The sequence below is a fragment of the Ceratotherium simum genome, chromosome 34 (genome assembly GCF_057802395.1).
Source record: "Ceratotherium simum simum isolate JZ-2026a chromosome 34, ASM5780239v1, whole genome shotgun sequence".
In the NCBI taxonomy this organism is placed as follows: Eukaryota; Metazoa; Chordata; class Mammalia; order Perissodactyla; family Rhinocerotidae; genus Ceratotherium; species Ceratotherium simum.
In genome coordinates, this window is record NC_141933.1 from 8,191,874 (window position 1) to 8,205,929 (window position 14,056).

General features: G+C 56.5%; 2 protein-coding genes across 4 annotated transcripts; one reads left to right on the forward strand and one right to left on the reverse strand.

Annotated features, from left to right (window-relative positions):
- The first annotated feature begins 1,160 nt into the window (after positions 1-1,160).
- GPHA2 (glycoprotein hormone subunit alpha 2) lies at positions 1,161-2,615 on the forward strand. The gene is made up of 4 exons (XM_004437578.3): positions 1,161-1,334; positions 1,738-1,840; positions 1,991-2,175; positions 2,288-2,615. The coding sequence occupies exons 1-4, from the start codon at positions 1,233-1,235 to the stop codon at positions 2,387-2,389; spliced, it is 492 nt and encodes a 163-aa protein (XP_004437635.2). The 5' UTR covers positions 1,161-1,232; the 3' UTR covers positions 2,390-2,615.
- On the reverse strand, positions 2,612-11,669 carry PPP2R5B (protein phosphatase 2 regulatory subunit B'beta). Of its 3 annotated transcripts, none has more exons than XM_004437577.3 (14): positions 10,981-11,669; positions 10,060-10,511; positions 9,074-9,270; positions 8,450-8,551; positions 8,197-8,289; positions 7,949-8,079; positions 6,324-6,383; positions 6,115-6,223; positions 5,581-5,634; positions 5,457-5,507; positions 5,220-5,339; positions 4,217-4,344; positions 3,848-3,949; positions 2,612-3,407 (listed from the first exon to the last, which is right to left on the reverse strand). In XM_004437577.3, the coding sequence occupies exons 2-14, from the start codon at positions 10,256-10,258 to the stop codon at positions 3,260-3,262; spliced, it is 1,494 nt and encodes a 497-aa protein (XP_004437634.1). In that variant the 5' UTR covers positions 10,259-10,511; positions 10,981-11,669; the 3' UTR covers positions 2,612-3,259. The 3 variants fall into 3 exon arrangements, with proteins under 3 accessions (XP_004437634.1, XP_087278801.1, XP_014648475.1); XM_087422675.1 differs by having other exon boundaries at positions 10,060-10,145; positions 10,981-11,667; XM_014792989.2 differs by lacking the exon at positions 10,060-10,511 and having other exon boundaries at positions 10,981-11,667.
- Between the last annotated feature and the right edge of the window lie 2,387 nt (positions 11,670-14,056).

Below are 14,056 nucleotides of genomic sequence, written 5' to 3' on the forward strand. Positions count from 1 at the left end.
AGGGGAGGGGGGCCAAAGGGGAGGCTGTCACGTGTGAGGACTGGAGGACTGGGACAAGTTGCATTTACAGCCTTTGCTCTCCTGTCCCAAACATGGCCTGTTTACAAAGCTGCTGAAAGGCACAACTCCACAATCTGGAGATCCTGAGTCCATTCTGAGTCTGACTAGTTTACAGTGAAGCCTTGGCAAAGTCGCTTCCCTCTCTGGTTCTTATTTTCTCATCTAGAAAATGAAGGGGTAGGATTTGATGAGCTCCCAAGTGCCTTCCAGATCTGCTAGTCTGTGTGGCTGGCTCCGCCTTTCTGAGCAGGTCAGTGAGGCATGGCCCTGGGATGTGGGGGCCAAATCACCACAGACTTCCTTCGGATCTCCACCCCGACCCAGCCCCTGCGGCTACTGCTGACTAGGGGTCTTTTTCCAACTTGCCACATTCTTGCCCCTTGTAATTTAGTGTAATTTAGCACCATGTATGGATAGCAGGAGATTTTTGGGTTCCGAATCAGCCCTGACATTAACTTGCTGTGTGACCTTGAGTAACTTTCCTTCTCTGAGCCTTAGTTGCCTCACCTGTAAAACCAGAGCCAGAGCTAAACTAAACAATGGGATTTGCTGGGGTTGACAGCTTCAGTCTCTTCCAGGAGTCAGGTCCCTGTTACTCTAGGGACTAATGGGGCCCCCATGCTCAAGCTGACTCCCGGGATGAGAAGTCATCCACTTGGCAGTGAAAGTGAAGCTCTGAAATGGACTTATAAACCCCCATTCCCTCCTGGCTCTGCCACCCAGCACATTTCAGGAGACGCCCACTGGTGTCATTTCCCTTGTCTATAGGAATCTCTTCCCCGACCCCTTTCCTCTGCAGTGGATAAAAGAGACAGGCAGAGTTGAGTTTAGTAGCTTTAAGATTGGGGTGGCAAGGCCCTGAACAGTGGAGTGTCCTGCCCAAGGCTGCACAGCAAAGGTGTGCCAGGTGGCCACAACTCAGTCCAGTCTCCAGCCCTCTCTCCCAGCTGCACACTAGCCGCCCAGTCCACCAGCTCCTGGACTTTTCTCCACACCTCACTTCCCCCAGCCCTGGACCTCGGGCAGCTCTGAGACAGAAGGGAAGCAGAAAGCAGCAGCTCTCTGAGGACCACACCTCAGAGAGGAGCTGGATCTCCCAGGTGGGATTGCTCTGAGGCCTCTGGCAGGGAGGCAGGCCTGAAAGCCGATCTCCAAGAGGGCGTGGCTCCAGAATGCTGGCAAATAAAAATCCGGAGAGCCAGCACCGTCTGGAGACCTGCAGTAGGCACGAGGACCCACTCAGCAAGCCACTGAGTTCCTGGGCCTTGGAAGTGGTAAGCCCCCTGAGGCAAGAGGAGCCCTGGGAGGGCCTCAGGACTGCCCACGAGGGTCCTGCAGGCCAAGATGGGGCAGGTGGAGGGAGGCAGATGTTTGTGCTCCAGATGGTGGGAGAAATTCCGGGGAAGAATCACTGCAGGGGGCTGACACGTCACATCCAGAGACAGCTGCTCACACTCACACCCATCCGGAGAGACACTCAGAGGCAGACACACACGCACACACCCAAAGGCAGATTCCCAAAGGGAAAAGACAGCCTCACTCACAGGCTTGCTTCACTCCAGTCAGGAAGGCCAACCTAGCCCTGGCTCATTCACCTGGAGGCATGTGGTATTTAAAGAACTCCCCCTCCCACCTGCACACCCATCTAGAGACATCTATCTACCCACTGTGTTTCAGATGCCCATGGCGTCCCCCCAAACCTTGCTCCTCTGCCTGCTGGTCCTGGCGGTCACTGAAGGCCAGGGGCAGCAGGCAGCCATCCCAGGCTGCTACTTGCACCGTAAGTAACCCTGGGAGCAGAGAGCTGGGTGGGACCCAAGAGCTGATGGACTGGACTGAGGGCCAGGTAGCCCCCTCCATGTGGTTCCGGCAGAAGAGCTGGGCGAGCCTTTGCAGAGGCACTATCTACCACTCGCCTGTTTCCTTCTAGCCTTCAACGTGACAGTGCGAAGTGACCGCCAAGGCACCTGCCAGGGCTCCCATGTGGCACAGGCTTGTGTGGGCCACTGCGAGTCCAGTGCCTTCCCTTCCCGCTACTCCGTGCTGGTGGCCAGTGGCTATCGACACAACATCACCTCCGTCTCTCAGTGCTGCACCATCAGCGGCCTGAGGAAGGTGAGGGGGCCCAGCCCAATGGTGGTTCGTTGGGGACTGGGGGAGACAGAGAAGACGGGAATCTAAGATGGCCCAAGGAAGGGGGCTGGAACATGGACCCCCTCTCCCACAGGTGAAGGTGCAGCTGCAGTGTGGGGGGGACCGGAGGGAGGAGCTGGAGATCTTCACGGCCAGGACCTGCCAGTGTGACATGTGTCGCCTCTCGCGCTACTAGCCCATCCTTTCCCCTCCTCCCTCCCCTTGGTCAGAGGTTTGAGTTGGAGTATATCTTGTCCATCCTGAGCCTCATTGAGGACAACAGCTCCAACCCTCTTAAGATTCTGTGATTGTCACCTCCTGAGAAGAGGGGCATTTCTGCCTCTGCCTGGCCTCCTAACCAGCCTTTCATCATTTCACTGCCCTCTTTGTCCCTACCCCTAAATAAAGCAAGCAGTCCTCGAGTTTCTTTCTTTATTAAGTCTACCCCCAGCCAGGGGAAGGGGGACAGACCACGGTAACTGTGACCCCCTCCTTGCCCCAGGACATGGGGAATCTCTTCTGCCTGTGCCCTCACCCCTCCCCCTGCCCAATAAATAAAAAGGGAACAAGGAAGGACAGGGCAAGGGAAGGGAGGGAAGGAGGATGCCCCAGGCCCAGGACAGTGTCTGTATTGGGGGTGAGCTGGGAGAGAATAAATAGACCATGGATCCCATGGTGGGGTGAGGAAGGACCTCGCGCTGGCACGAGGTGGGGCGGGCGAGGGACTGAGTCCCCTTGCCCTGGGCCGAGAGCAGGGGGTGGGAACCTGCCTGCATTCTGGAGTCCAGCTTTGCGGGGCAGGGGCAGATCCCTGATGGCAGCTTCCTGGTCAAACTTGCCCTGGTCAAGTCCTGCCACGAGGGCCTGAGAGTTCTGTTGCCAGGACCACCATTGCTTCTCCTCCTCTCCCCACAGTGAAAGCTGCCCGTGTTGGGCCAGGCAGGGAGCCCTCCGAGCCCCTCTGGCAAGGCCAGGGGTAGATGTGTGTCTCTCTAGGCCCCTGGGCAGGAGAGGGGATGGAGGGACTGATAGCGCTGGGTGTAGCTCCTCCCCTTCTGGGGGAACTCTAGCTCTGACCCCCACTGGTGGCCACCTGGGGTGTAAGCCGCTGGAGGGGGGCCTCTTTGGCCCCCTGGGTCCCCTGTAACCGGCGTAGCCGAAGCTCCTCCAGACCTTGCCACAGCTCCTGCCGCTCGCGGGCCTTCTGCTGCTCCCTAAGGAGAAAAGGTGAGGCAGCTGCCCTACCCAGGTCCCTGCCTACAGTGCAGCCTCCCTCCCCACCACCCCACCTGCAGAGGGCTTCTGTGGGAACCTTCCTCTTACGGGAGAGCACTGAGGAGAGACTGGCCCCAGCCTGCGGTCATGGAGCAGACAGACTAGCCTGCCTCTCTGAGGCCCGGCTGAAGGGTAGGAGGCTCCAGGCCTAGAGTCGGAAGCTCCATACCTGGAAGAAGCCCTTGGGAGGAGGATTGGAAGGATGCTCAGGGAGTCGGGCGTGGGTGGCCCAGCACTTGGCGGGAACATAGGGAGAGACCCTAAACATCTGATCAGATGGAATGTGGGGTTGTCCTCTTAGGTGCCCTCCAACTATGAGGAGCTAGTTCCTTCCTGCTTTTCTCTCGTCTCCCTCCAAGCCCAGCCCCCCAACACTCACTGCTGCTTTTCCAGCTTGTAGGAGGCTGTGAGCTCATCAAACAGCTTGCCATTCATCTCCATGAAGGTCTTGAGCACATTGTAGATCAGAGATACGATGGTTCTTGGCAGGGTCAAGAGAGGGGGTGAGGAGATGAGAGCAACTTTAGTTTGGCCCCACCTCCCTCTCCAGCACTCTATCTATGTTGTTCCCCAAAAACAGCGTGCAGCCCTAAACACCACAAGCACTGCCCTCTTCCTGCCCCTTTCACTGCCCCTCGGCCATCTTCAGACGCCTTCCCTGATCCTCTCCAGCTAGGAGTAACCCCAGGTCTGGACTGACAGCCCTGAACTCAGCTTCTATGGGTTAGGTCAAGGCCTGGGCACTCACTGATTCCAGTGCTCCTTGGAGACTTGGTAGAGGGTCCCAAACACAGCAGGCAGCACAGTGTGGCAGTTGTCCTCAATGAGGCTCAGGATATACTCATTGTTCCAGAAATACAGAGCCCGCTCTGCAACCTGGGGCAGTGAGATGGCAGAGTGAGCACCTGGCAGTGGCTTCCCCGTATATGCATGGCCTGGTATCCACACCCACCTCAAACCGAGAGTGCCCTGCCCTCCACACACCCCATCCTCGGGGCTCATCCAACCCAATGGAGGAAGCAATGTAGTGAGGAGAAAAGAGCACTGCCTTTAGAGTCCAATGCTCAGGGTTGAATCCTAGCTCCACTGCACACTGGCCACATGACCTTGGGCGAGGCATTTAACCTTTCAGCCTCAGTTTTCTCATCTGTAAAATGAGGCTAATAGTAGCTACCTCCCTAGCGCTGTTACAAGAATAAATGAGGTGTTTAATAAACTGAAGTACCAGAGTCACTGCGAGGAGGAATTGACTTCCACCGGGTTATGGCTCATAAGAATGGGAGATAGTTTGCACACACACCAGAAAACACCAGTTACAGCCAGCCTGATGATGTGGGGAAGCCTGACTGGCCCTGAAATGGCATTAGTGAAACTGAAGGCCACTAAGAAAAGGGAAGAAGTGAGAACAACCCATTCTGAAGCACATTTCAGTTTTCCTAATATGTTTACACTACACTCTCTTCAGTCTTCATCACCACCCTGTGAGGAGCTCACTGTTGGCCCACTTTACAGATGAGGAAACTTAATCAGACTCAGAGTGATGCAGTGATTTGCCCAAGGCCCCTCAGCCAGTGGAAGGCAGATCTGAGGCTTGACCTAGGTATCCTGACCCTAAGTCCATCGTCTCCCCATTATCAGACCCAGGAAGGTCTGGAAGCAAAACTGAGGGCAGAGGGAGCTATGTTAGGTCAACTGGCCAACCTTCCTAGTCCATACCCTGCCTCCCACCCTGACCCGTCCCCGCCCCATACCTGGAAATGGGGGCTAGACACACAGCGAGCCACCTGCTTGAAGAGGGGCTCCTGGATCTTCACGAACTGGGAGGGCTCAATGACATCAAGAATCTCTTCCATCTCCCCCAGAAACATCACCTGGGGGGTAGGACACGGGGCAGCAATTCCCATCTCCTCTGACACACACCTGACTGCCCTCCAGAAGCTGAGCCCTCCCACCCTCCCTCTGGTGGATGTCAAAGCCCTTCTTCATACCTCCTTTTGGGTGCAGGTTTTTGGCCAGTATTTGAGCAGCCCCCGGATCACCTGTGGGAGTTGAGGCAGGAAGGAGTCAGACCTGCAGGGCTGGGGGCCTGCCTTTCCCCCCAAAGGTACTCACGTGCTCTGTCAAGGTGGCGTCCTTCTCCAGGAACTGCACCACGCAATATGCCAGCTGCAGCGGGAGAGAAAGAGGACTGGGGTCAGGAGGGGACCAGGACCAGGACCAGGACAGGAGGCCAGATGTTTGCTCCCTTACCGTGTCTACTCTGTCACTCACCAAGCATTTACTGACTACCTAGGGGGTACCAGGCACCATGCTTGGTGTGCAGGGACACGACGACGATCTCACTTGGGAAGCATGCAGCAAACTAGGCCTTATACACGTTACAAAAGGTTCCATAATCGAAATTCGTATCACAATCTATGGGAATATGGAAGCAGGAGAATTTAATACTGCCAGGGGCAGGTCGAGAGGGAAGGGGCTGTCTGAGATCAGCCTTAAAGGGTCATGGGAATTCTCTAAGGAAGACAGATCAGAATTAGTAAAGAAAAAGAAGGTGAGAGAGGATCCCGTGAGTTCGTGACTTAGTGTGGCTGGACCCAGAGTGTCAGTCTGACCCAGATGGCTGCCCTGACTCCACCTGGGCCTTACCTGGGCATGAAAGACAGACAGCGACTTGACGGAGTGCAGAGGAATCAGGACCCGAACCAGGAACTGCTTGTGCTCAGTCTTCAGGGGCAGTGCAAAGCCATTGATAATGCTGTGGAGGGGGCAGAAGAGAAGAGGAGGGCTCAGATGACCGAGTCTCAGGCCTTCCTCCCCGAACCCTGATGCTCCAGCTGAGGCCCAGGGAGAGTCACCTTCCTAAGATCTCCAGCAGCTCAGCCACGCCATTGAAGTGCTCGAGTTCATAGATGAACCTTCGAGAGGAAGAGAAGGATGCAGAAGGGCTCAGAGCAATTGGAGCAGGCCCAGCCTCCCTCTCAGCCATCCGGCCTGCCCACCCCCACCCTGCATGCTAATCCAACTCTCCCCCAACCCAGAGGCCATGCTCCCTTCTCAGTACCCCAAACCAGGCCCCACCGAGATCCATCCCCGCCTCTGAATTGCCCTTCTCAGCCCAGCCACCAGTGCTACTCCGGGTCCCAGCTCAAACCTCTCTTCTCTGAAGCAGTCTAACCTCTTCCTCCTCCAGACCCTAACCCTCATTACCTGGTCCCCATCCAGTCAGCAGGCACCTAGCCTGCGTCCTTCGCTCTTCATGCCAGTCAACCAAAAGAATGACAAACACTTAGAGCTATGTCTACTCTGTGCCATGTACTTCTTTTTTTTTTTTGTGAGGAAGATCAGCCCTGAGCTAACATCCTCCTCTTTTTGCTGAGGAAGACCGGCTCTGAGCTAACATCTATTGCCAATCCTCCTCCTTTTTGTCCCCCAAAGCCCCAGTAGATAGTTGTATGTCGTAGTTGCACATCCTTCTAGTTGCTGTATGTGGGACGCGGCCTCAGCATGGCCGGAGAAGCGGTGCATCGGTGCACGCCCGGGATCCGAACCCAGGCCACCAGTAGCGGAGCGCGCGCACTTAACCGCTAAGCCACGGGGCCGGCCCTGTGCCATGTACTTCTCAAAATTATTTTGGGAGGTAGGGCTTATTAGATCCATCACACATATGAAAAAATCAAGGCTCAGCAGTTCAATGAAACTTGCCCCAAAATTAATAAGCAGGGGCATCTAATGAACTCCAGGCTCCTGAAGGACAGGGATCACGTCTCACAGTGATCAGAGCTAACATTTCAGAGTCCCGGCCTCAGTCCACAAGCTACATTGAGTGCTTTGGAGGCACTGCCTCATTTCATCTTGATGACTGACCCGGGGTTAGTATAACTATCATTCTCATTTTAGAGATGAGGAGCTAGGAGAGAGCTTCAGTAATTTGCCCAAGTTCACCCAAATATTTGAACCAAAGTCAAACACAAGCTGTTTAACTCCAGAGCCAGTCTCAACTACAAAGCCATGTGGGCCGCTGATGCCCAGTGGGCACTGGTGCTCAATATACATTTGCAGAAAGAATCTCTTTCTTTGGGTCCCTATGGCCCTGCACAATAAGGGTCAAAAGATTTAGATCCTAGGCCCCCTGGACTGACCTAGTCCCTGCAAACCACTTCATCACTCTCAGCCTCTATTTCCTCATCTGTAAAATGGAAATAAATACCCTTTCTCTGCTGACCTCATATATATATATATATATATGTCAATATATCTATATATATATATATATGTCAATATATCTATATATATATATATATGTCAATATATATTATACGTCAACATATAATCAATGTTATGTAATACGTTGCCAAGAAAGAACTCAGAAAACCAGAGTTCCACAGGGCCCCCCAGCCCGAGAGCCTTTGCCTCAGTCTTCTCCCCCACAGCTCTCCCCCTCCCTCCACAGGTCTCAGCTGGGCAGGCAGCAGGCACCCACCGGAGGAAGATGTGGCTGCACTGTTTGCGGATGTAGGCCCGGAGCCCCAGGAACTTGCCATAGACCCGGTGTAGGATGGTCTTGAGGTACTCACGCTCCCGGGGGTCCTCGCTATCAAATAGCTCCAGGAGCTGTGGGACCCGGGGTCAGGGGTCAGGCAAGAGGCCAAGCCCAGGTTGCTTCCGTCCTATCCCCATGCCCCTCCGTCCTGCCCCATGGCACCACCCAGCCTGGGCTCCCCACTTCACCATCAGGACAAACTTTTGATCCACATATCTCTTGGCCACGGAGGGCTGGAAGTCTGGGCTCTCCAAGAAACGCAGGAAAAACTCATATACCAACTGGGGGAGGGGATAGATGAAAAGGTGAGTTCAGGAACAGTCTCCCCCACTCACCCTGCCCGATGGCCCTCATCTGACAGTCCAGGACTTAAGGAGACCCTCTGCCCTCTCCTCGGACCTCTTCTGAAACTCAGATCCCTACCTTCCCCAGCCCTCATACCTGCAGATGTGGCCACGAAGGCTCAAGGTTGGGCTCGTCCTCTTCAGGGTCAAATTCAGGGTTCTCACTGGGTGGCAGGGTCCGGAAGATATTCACTGAGATCTGAGGGGCAGAGTCAGAGTTCTTTAAGGAAGAGCCCTTGAAGGCAGAAGCCAGGAGGTCCCTCATCCAAAGGTCTAACAGGCCTCAGCACCTGCCCCAGCAAGCAATCCATTCCTTGGCAATCACTACCTGAACACCTAGTTCATGGAAGCCCCGGGCCAGGGGCTGGGGACCCAGGGGTGGACGAGACACATCCCTGCCTCTATCAGGTGCAGTCCAGCAAGGTAGACAAGATGGAAAGCAGTAAGGTCTATGGACAGTCTAGGCAGCAAAGGGGGGATTTCTAGCTTGGGCACTGAGAGAGGCTTCATGGAAGACGCAGCACCTGAGCCAGAACATGGCGATAAAGGACGTGGGGGGAGTGCACGCCAGGCCTCGGGAGAGCACGAGCAAAAGTGCTGGCTGGGCAAGGCCCAGCCGAAGAGTGTGGTGTTTATTCTCCACACAGGGGCCCGCAGGCAGGTCAACAGGGTTCCTGTGCCCCCGAAGCCCTCCCCCAGAGGCCAGGTGCCAGGTGCTCACCATGCGGATGATGTCTGGGTAGACAGGCTCAATGAGGACCCCCCGGGTGCTCCCCACACACTCCACCAGCTCGTTGAGTGCCGCCCGCTTCACCTCCTTCCCCTTCAGGTCAGCCACACAATCCAAGAAGTCAAACATCACCCCACACTGGGCCAGCTTCCGGCTCAGCAGATCGTGCAGCTCAGAGGCCGGCACATCTGGGGAGGAAGGAGGGGACTGAGCCTGGGCCCCAGCTGCCACAGCTCTGGGCAGGGGCAGACTCTCCTAATCCCTGGGGCAGCCTCCCCTGTGCCCCCCTCCCCTGTACCCTCTTCCCCTACCCCATGCTCTTGTGCCATCCCCCACTCCTTGCAGAAAGCAAACAACTCCTGTCCCATCCTCCACTCCTACAGGGTAAAGGAGCTTCATCTCTTCTCCTAACCCAGGATGAGAGCATCATGGCCTGATTTTCAAGCAAAGTAACAGACCCTGGATGCCTGGGCTTTCCACAGGTGCCCGAAACAGCCACTGCCTCGCGCTCTTAGGTGGCACTCTGTTCTAAGAGCCAGAAGTGGGGAGAAGAGTCAGGGCCGAGGATGTCTAGGGTGCCCTCTGGCTCAGCCAGTCGGGCCTTGTGGTCCAGAGGTGGGGAGACTACACAGTGATCGCAGGGAGCCACGCTGAGCACCTACTCCAGAAGGTAGGGCTGCTAGTGGCCTACTGGAACCCAGGCTGTGGGCCCCACCCTTGGCCCTGACTGCCCCCCACGGTGGCGCCACCTCCAGATGCCCCACCTCCGAGGATGACAGGCCAGTCAGGCCATGCGTCAGCAGAGAGGGCTAGAGGTCTGGGGTGTGGGGGTCAGCTCCAACGGTGGAGTGCCTCTTGTGGAAGGGGCCATCCAAACTCCCTCTGATCACAACTGACAGCTGCTTCTCACTACCTGCTGCAGCCTCACTGGCCCACTCTGGGACTCAGATACCCTGGCAGCCAGCAGCCGGGCTCACCTTTAAGCAGGGGCAGTGGAGTGAGCTCTTGCTGGTTGCTCTGATAGCGGAACTGAGAGGAGCTATGGGAGCGCCGGGGCCGGGCCCTGCGGAGGGAACGGCGGGAGAAGCCATCCACCTTGTCGGGTGGGGGCACAGGCGACAGCCCCGGGGAAGAGGGGCTGGTGGGGGTGCTCGCAGGGGGCAGCTTTGTCTCCATGGTGGCCAGGCAGTGGGTTGAGCCTTTAGAGCCCCTGGGGTTCCCTCTGGGCCTGGAGGATGCTGAGGGAGGCTGGGCTGACTAACTTGGGCCCATTGTGTGGGGGGGGCACAACCACAGTCCTGGGCCCCCCCCCAGGGCCTTTGGCAACTGCCCAGGCCTGGGGGGCAGGCAGGGTAGAGAGGAGGATGGCTCAGGCCTCAGGTCCTTCCTGGGGGTCCCGAAGAGTCCAGTTAGGGTTCCCACCCTGGCTCTTTTGAAAACGACGTCAGGGCAGAGAGGTTGACAAGAAAGAGACAGAGAGAGCCTGTCAGTTCTTTCAGGAAATACAGTGTGTGGAGCTGCAACTGAGTGCTCAAGTCTTCTTTTCCCTTCTACCCTTGCCTAGACACTAAATAGTGGTGCAGCGCCCTCCGTAGGGGACATGTCTCTCCCTTCTCCCAGATGGAAAGGCCCCAGACTCCAAAACAACCCCTCTGGGAATAGGGCCGATCCCCCAATCCAGCCCCTACCTAGAATGGGGCCCTGTTCCTCATCTCTGGCCCCTAACAGAATGGGGCCCCATTCCTGCTCCACTAATCCAGGCCACCAGGGACTTCCCCCAAAATGGGGGCCCTATCCCCATGCCACCCCCATCTTAGAACCCGGTGCCCTCTCCCACTTCAGCTCCTCCTTCCTTGCCCCCCAAATCTCATCTGCTCCCCAGGGTGGGGGACACTCACTTCTCAGAAGCCCAGACTTTGGTCCCCGACCCCTAGGGGCTGCTGGTGGGGAAGGGGGCGGCGGTTCAGGGCTCCTTCACAGCTGTTCCGCTCGGGGCGCTGGCACTGGGCGGCGGCGCTCCTGGGTTCTCTCTCGGGCTCTGGGGGGGGCGGAGCATGCCCCCAGCTCAGCCCTGGGTCGGGCGCGGGCACCCGGCGGGCTCTGGGCTGGCGGGCAGCGCGCGGACCTCTCCTCAAGTCCTGGGACCCGACCTGGCGCAGCGCGGCGCTGCAGGAGCCCCAGCTCTGTGCGCACCGGCACCCGCCGCCCAGCTGCTCAGGATGACATCAAGTCACCTCCCCCCGCCGGGCCTGCACCTCCCCGCGGGCTGGGAAGGGGGGGCTGCGTCAGGAAGTTCCTGGGGCCGCTGGGAGATGTAGTCCCCGCACCACTTAAAGGGGGCCTTGAAACCAAAGGGTAAGCCCCACGGGTGCCCGGGGACAAGGCTGAAGCAGAGTGGGATGGAGTCCAACTGGGGCTGGGCTCCTGGGTTCTAGAAAGGAGACTGCATGGGGAGAGAGGAGGACCCAGGAGTCTGCACCAGGAAGCTGGGGTGATGCCAGGACACTGGCAGGAAAGAGGCCCAATCCTATGCCAGGTTCAAAGATTTGGCCTGCCCCATCTGTGCCCCAGGCATTCCAACCCATGGGAACCCCACCCTCACCCCAGAATAGCTGGACACTTCAGAACCCCCTTGGAAACCCGCACTGGACTGGTTAATAGTTTGCAGTGAGCCAATGCCTGCTGGAAGGGGTGTGGTACACCCAAGGCTGCTGGGAAATGCAGTCTGTCCTCAGGCCTGCAGTCCCCCTCCCATCCCTTGCTGTCTATGGTGACATCATGGTCTGGGGTTTAAAGGGCCAGCCTTGGAGTGGTGAAGCGTCAGAGCGGGAGGTGCTCCTGGTGCTGCCACCCCACCCCAGGCAAGCTGGCCTCCCTGGATGGACCTCCCAGCCCCTCTGGGCCTAAGATGTGCTAGTGGGGTCTCTTGTTCAAACCCTGCTGCAGGGATGGTGGGATTCCAGAAGTTTGGTATTCCAGCCAAAAGTTCCCGGCTTGCAGTCCTGGACCCTTTCCTAGGACCCTGGACCCCAGCACCCTTTATTCCCCTGAACTCCATCCCCTACACTATACTATGAAATCTCCACCCTGAAGTTTTGTCTGGATGAACAACTGGTCCATGTGAGCAGCAGGAGTGGGCAATGAGACCTGACAATGAGGTCAGGGAGGGGGTCAGGGAGGGGGCTGGGGGATGCGGCCCTTTTCAGAGTTTTCCCCCCTGCCTTGGGCCTTGGGACCACTCAGTGCCTCAGTGGAACCACTTAGCCATCTTCTGTGCTGCAGACGGAGACTGGGTGCCCAAGAGGTGCCCACCTGCCAGAGCAACAGAAAGCCGAGGCAGCAGTTTAGCCAGGCTGGGATCCAGGACCGTACCACGGGACAGCTGGCCAGCGACCGCCTTGCTCAGAGATCTTCAGCAGGCCTTGTCCATCTGACCCTTGGTGTCCTCGTCTGTCAAACGGAAACCCATAATCTCCTCCTTGCCCACCTCCCAGGCTCACCCTATCCTCAAAAGTTGGGACTGGGGGCCATGCCCCTACGTCGCAGCCTAAGTAGGGAGGACACCAGCTCCAGCCCCCACCCAGGTACGCTGGGGGCTAGTGCCCTAGACTCCAAGGGTCTCAAGGCCAGGCTGACTGTGGAGGGTTGGTGCTTTGTACAAAGAGGGTGCTTGGTTTGAGGATTGGGGGACTGAAGCATGGAGGACAGACATAAGACTTCCTGTAAGAAGTGGCATTTGAACTGGGTCTCAAAATAGATACAGTGTGGGCCGGCGTGGTGGTGTAGTGGTTAAGTTTGCATGCTCCGCTGTGGTGGCCCGGGGTTTGCAGGTTCAGATCCTGGGCGCGCACCAATGCACCGCTTCTCAAGCTGTGCTGTGGCGAGCGTCCCATATAAAGTAGAGGAAGAGCAAAAAGAGGAGGATTGGCGACAGATGTTAGCTCAGGGCTAATCTTCCTCACAAAAAAAAAAAAAAAGAAAATAGATACAATGTCACCTGGGGGGTGCAGAGTTGAAAATTCTTTTTTTTATCATCTTTATTGAGATATCATTCACATACCATAAAATTCACCCATTTTGTCATTGTTTAGTGGATATAGAGCGTCAGTTCTGCAAGATGAAAAAGTTCTGAAGATTGGTTGCACAACAATGTGACTATACTTAACACTACTGAATTATACACTTAGAAATGGTTCAGATGGCAAAATTTATGTTATGTGTATTGGACCACAATTTAAACAAAATGCAAAATCCAGGCCCTCCACCACAGACCAAGTCAAAAGCCACAGCCCCCAGCTACCTTCCGTGATCCCTTCCACACCTGCCCTGATCCCGCTGAGGAAATTCCCAGAGGGGCTTCTGGGTGGGCCTCCCCCCAGGGCCACTGAGGCCTAGAGCACATGGTTTACCTCATGAGTTTTCACCTAATCTAATGTGGTGAGACCCCCAGGGAGCCCCACAAAGCCTGGCCCTCCCCCTTTTCTTCCTATGGGGAGAAACACTGACTCCATCCCTCCTCAGACCCCTTGAGTTCTCCACCATCCAGTTGTCCAGTAAAAGCTCCCTAATGCAGTGCCCAGGGCCAGTGTATTTGTTGGGGCTGCTGGACCTCAAGCGGGACCCGGGACTTCCTCCCAGAAACACCCCTACGAGGTCCCTAAAACCACCCTCCCTCCCAAGAGAATATTGTCCCCTTTACCCTGCCAGGATTTTTTATTCTCTCACTCAGCTCCTAATCCAGGCCTGGGCCAGGTTGTGGGATGACTGCCTTGGGAGTTGGATTTCTGTGGAGCTTGCTGTGTGTTGTCTGGGGGAGGCAGCAGGAAGGAACTTTGTGCCCCTCTGAGTCCTGTCTCCTCCTCTGCTGTGGCGCAGACACTACACTGTGTCCTGGCCACAGAGGGGATCAGGCTCAGGAAGCACCCTGAGCTAAGAGACAGATGTGGCTCCCAGTCAAGATACAATGAGAGACAG

Bases quoted from the DNA above. Each gene is read 5' to 3' on its own strand.
- GPHA2 (XM_004437578.3), top strand. From the start codon at position 1,233: ATGCTGGCAAATAAAAATCCGGAGAGCCAGCACCGTCTGGAGACCTGC. The intron at 1,335-1,737 runs GTAAGCCCCCTG...ACTGTGTTTCAG, and splicing joins GTTCCTGGGCCTTGGAAGTG to ATGCCCATGGCGTCCCCCCA. The intron at 1,841-1,990 runs GTAAGTAACCCT...GTTTCCTTCTAG, and splicing joins CCCAGGCTGCTACTTGCACC to CCTTCAACGTGACAGTGCGA.
- PPP2R5B (XM_004437577.3), bottom strand. From the start codon at position 10,258: ATGGAGACAAAGCTGCCCCCTGCGAGCACCCCCACCAGCCCCTCTTCC. The intron at 8,080-8,196 runs GTGAAGTGGGGA...CGGGTCCCACAG, and splicing joins ATCAAAAGTTTGTCCTGATG to CTCCTGGAGCTATTTGATAG. The intron at 5,340-5,456 runs GTATGAAGAAGG...CCTACCCCCCAG, and splicing joins AAACCTGCACCCAAAAGGAG to GTGATGTTTCTGGGGGAGAT.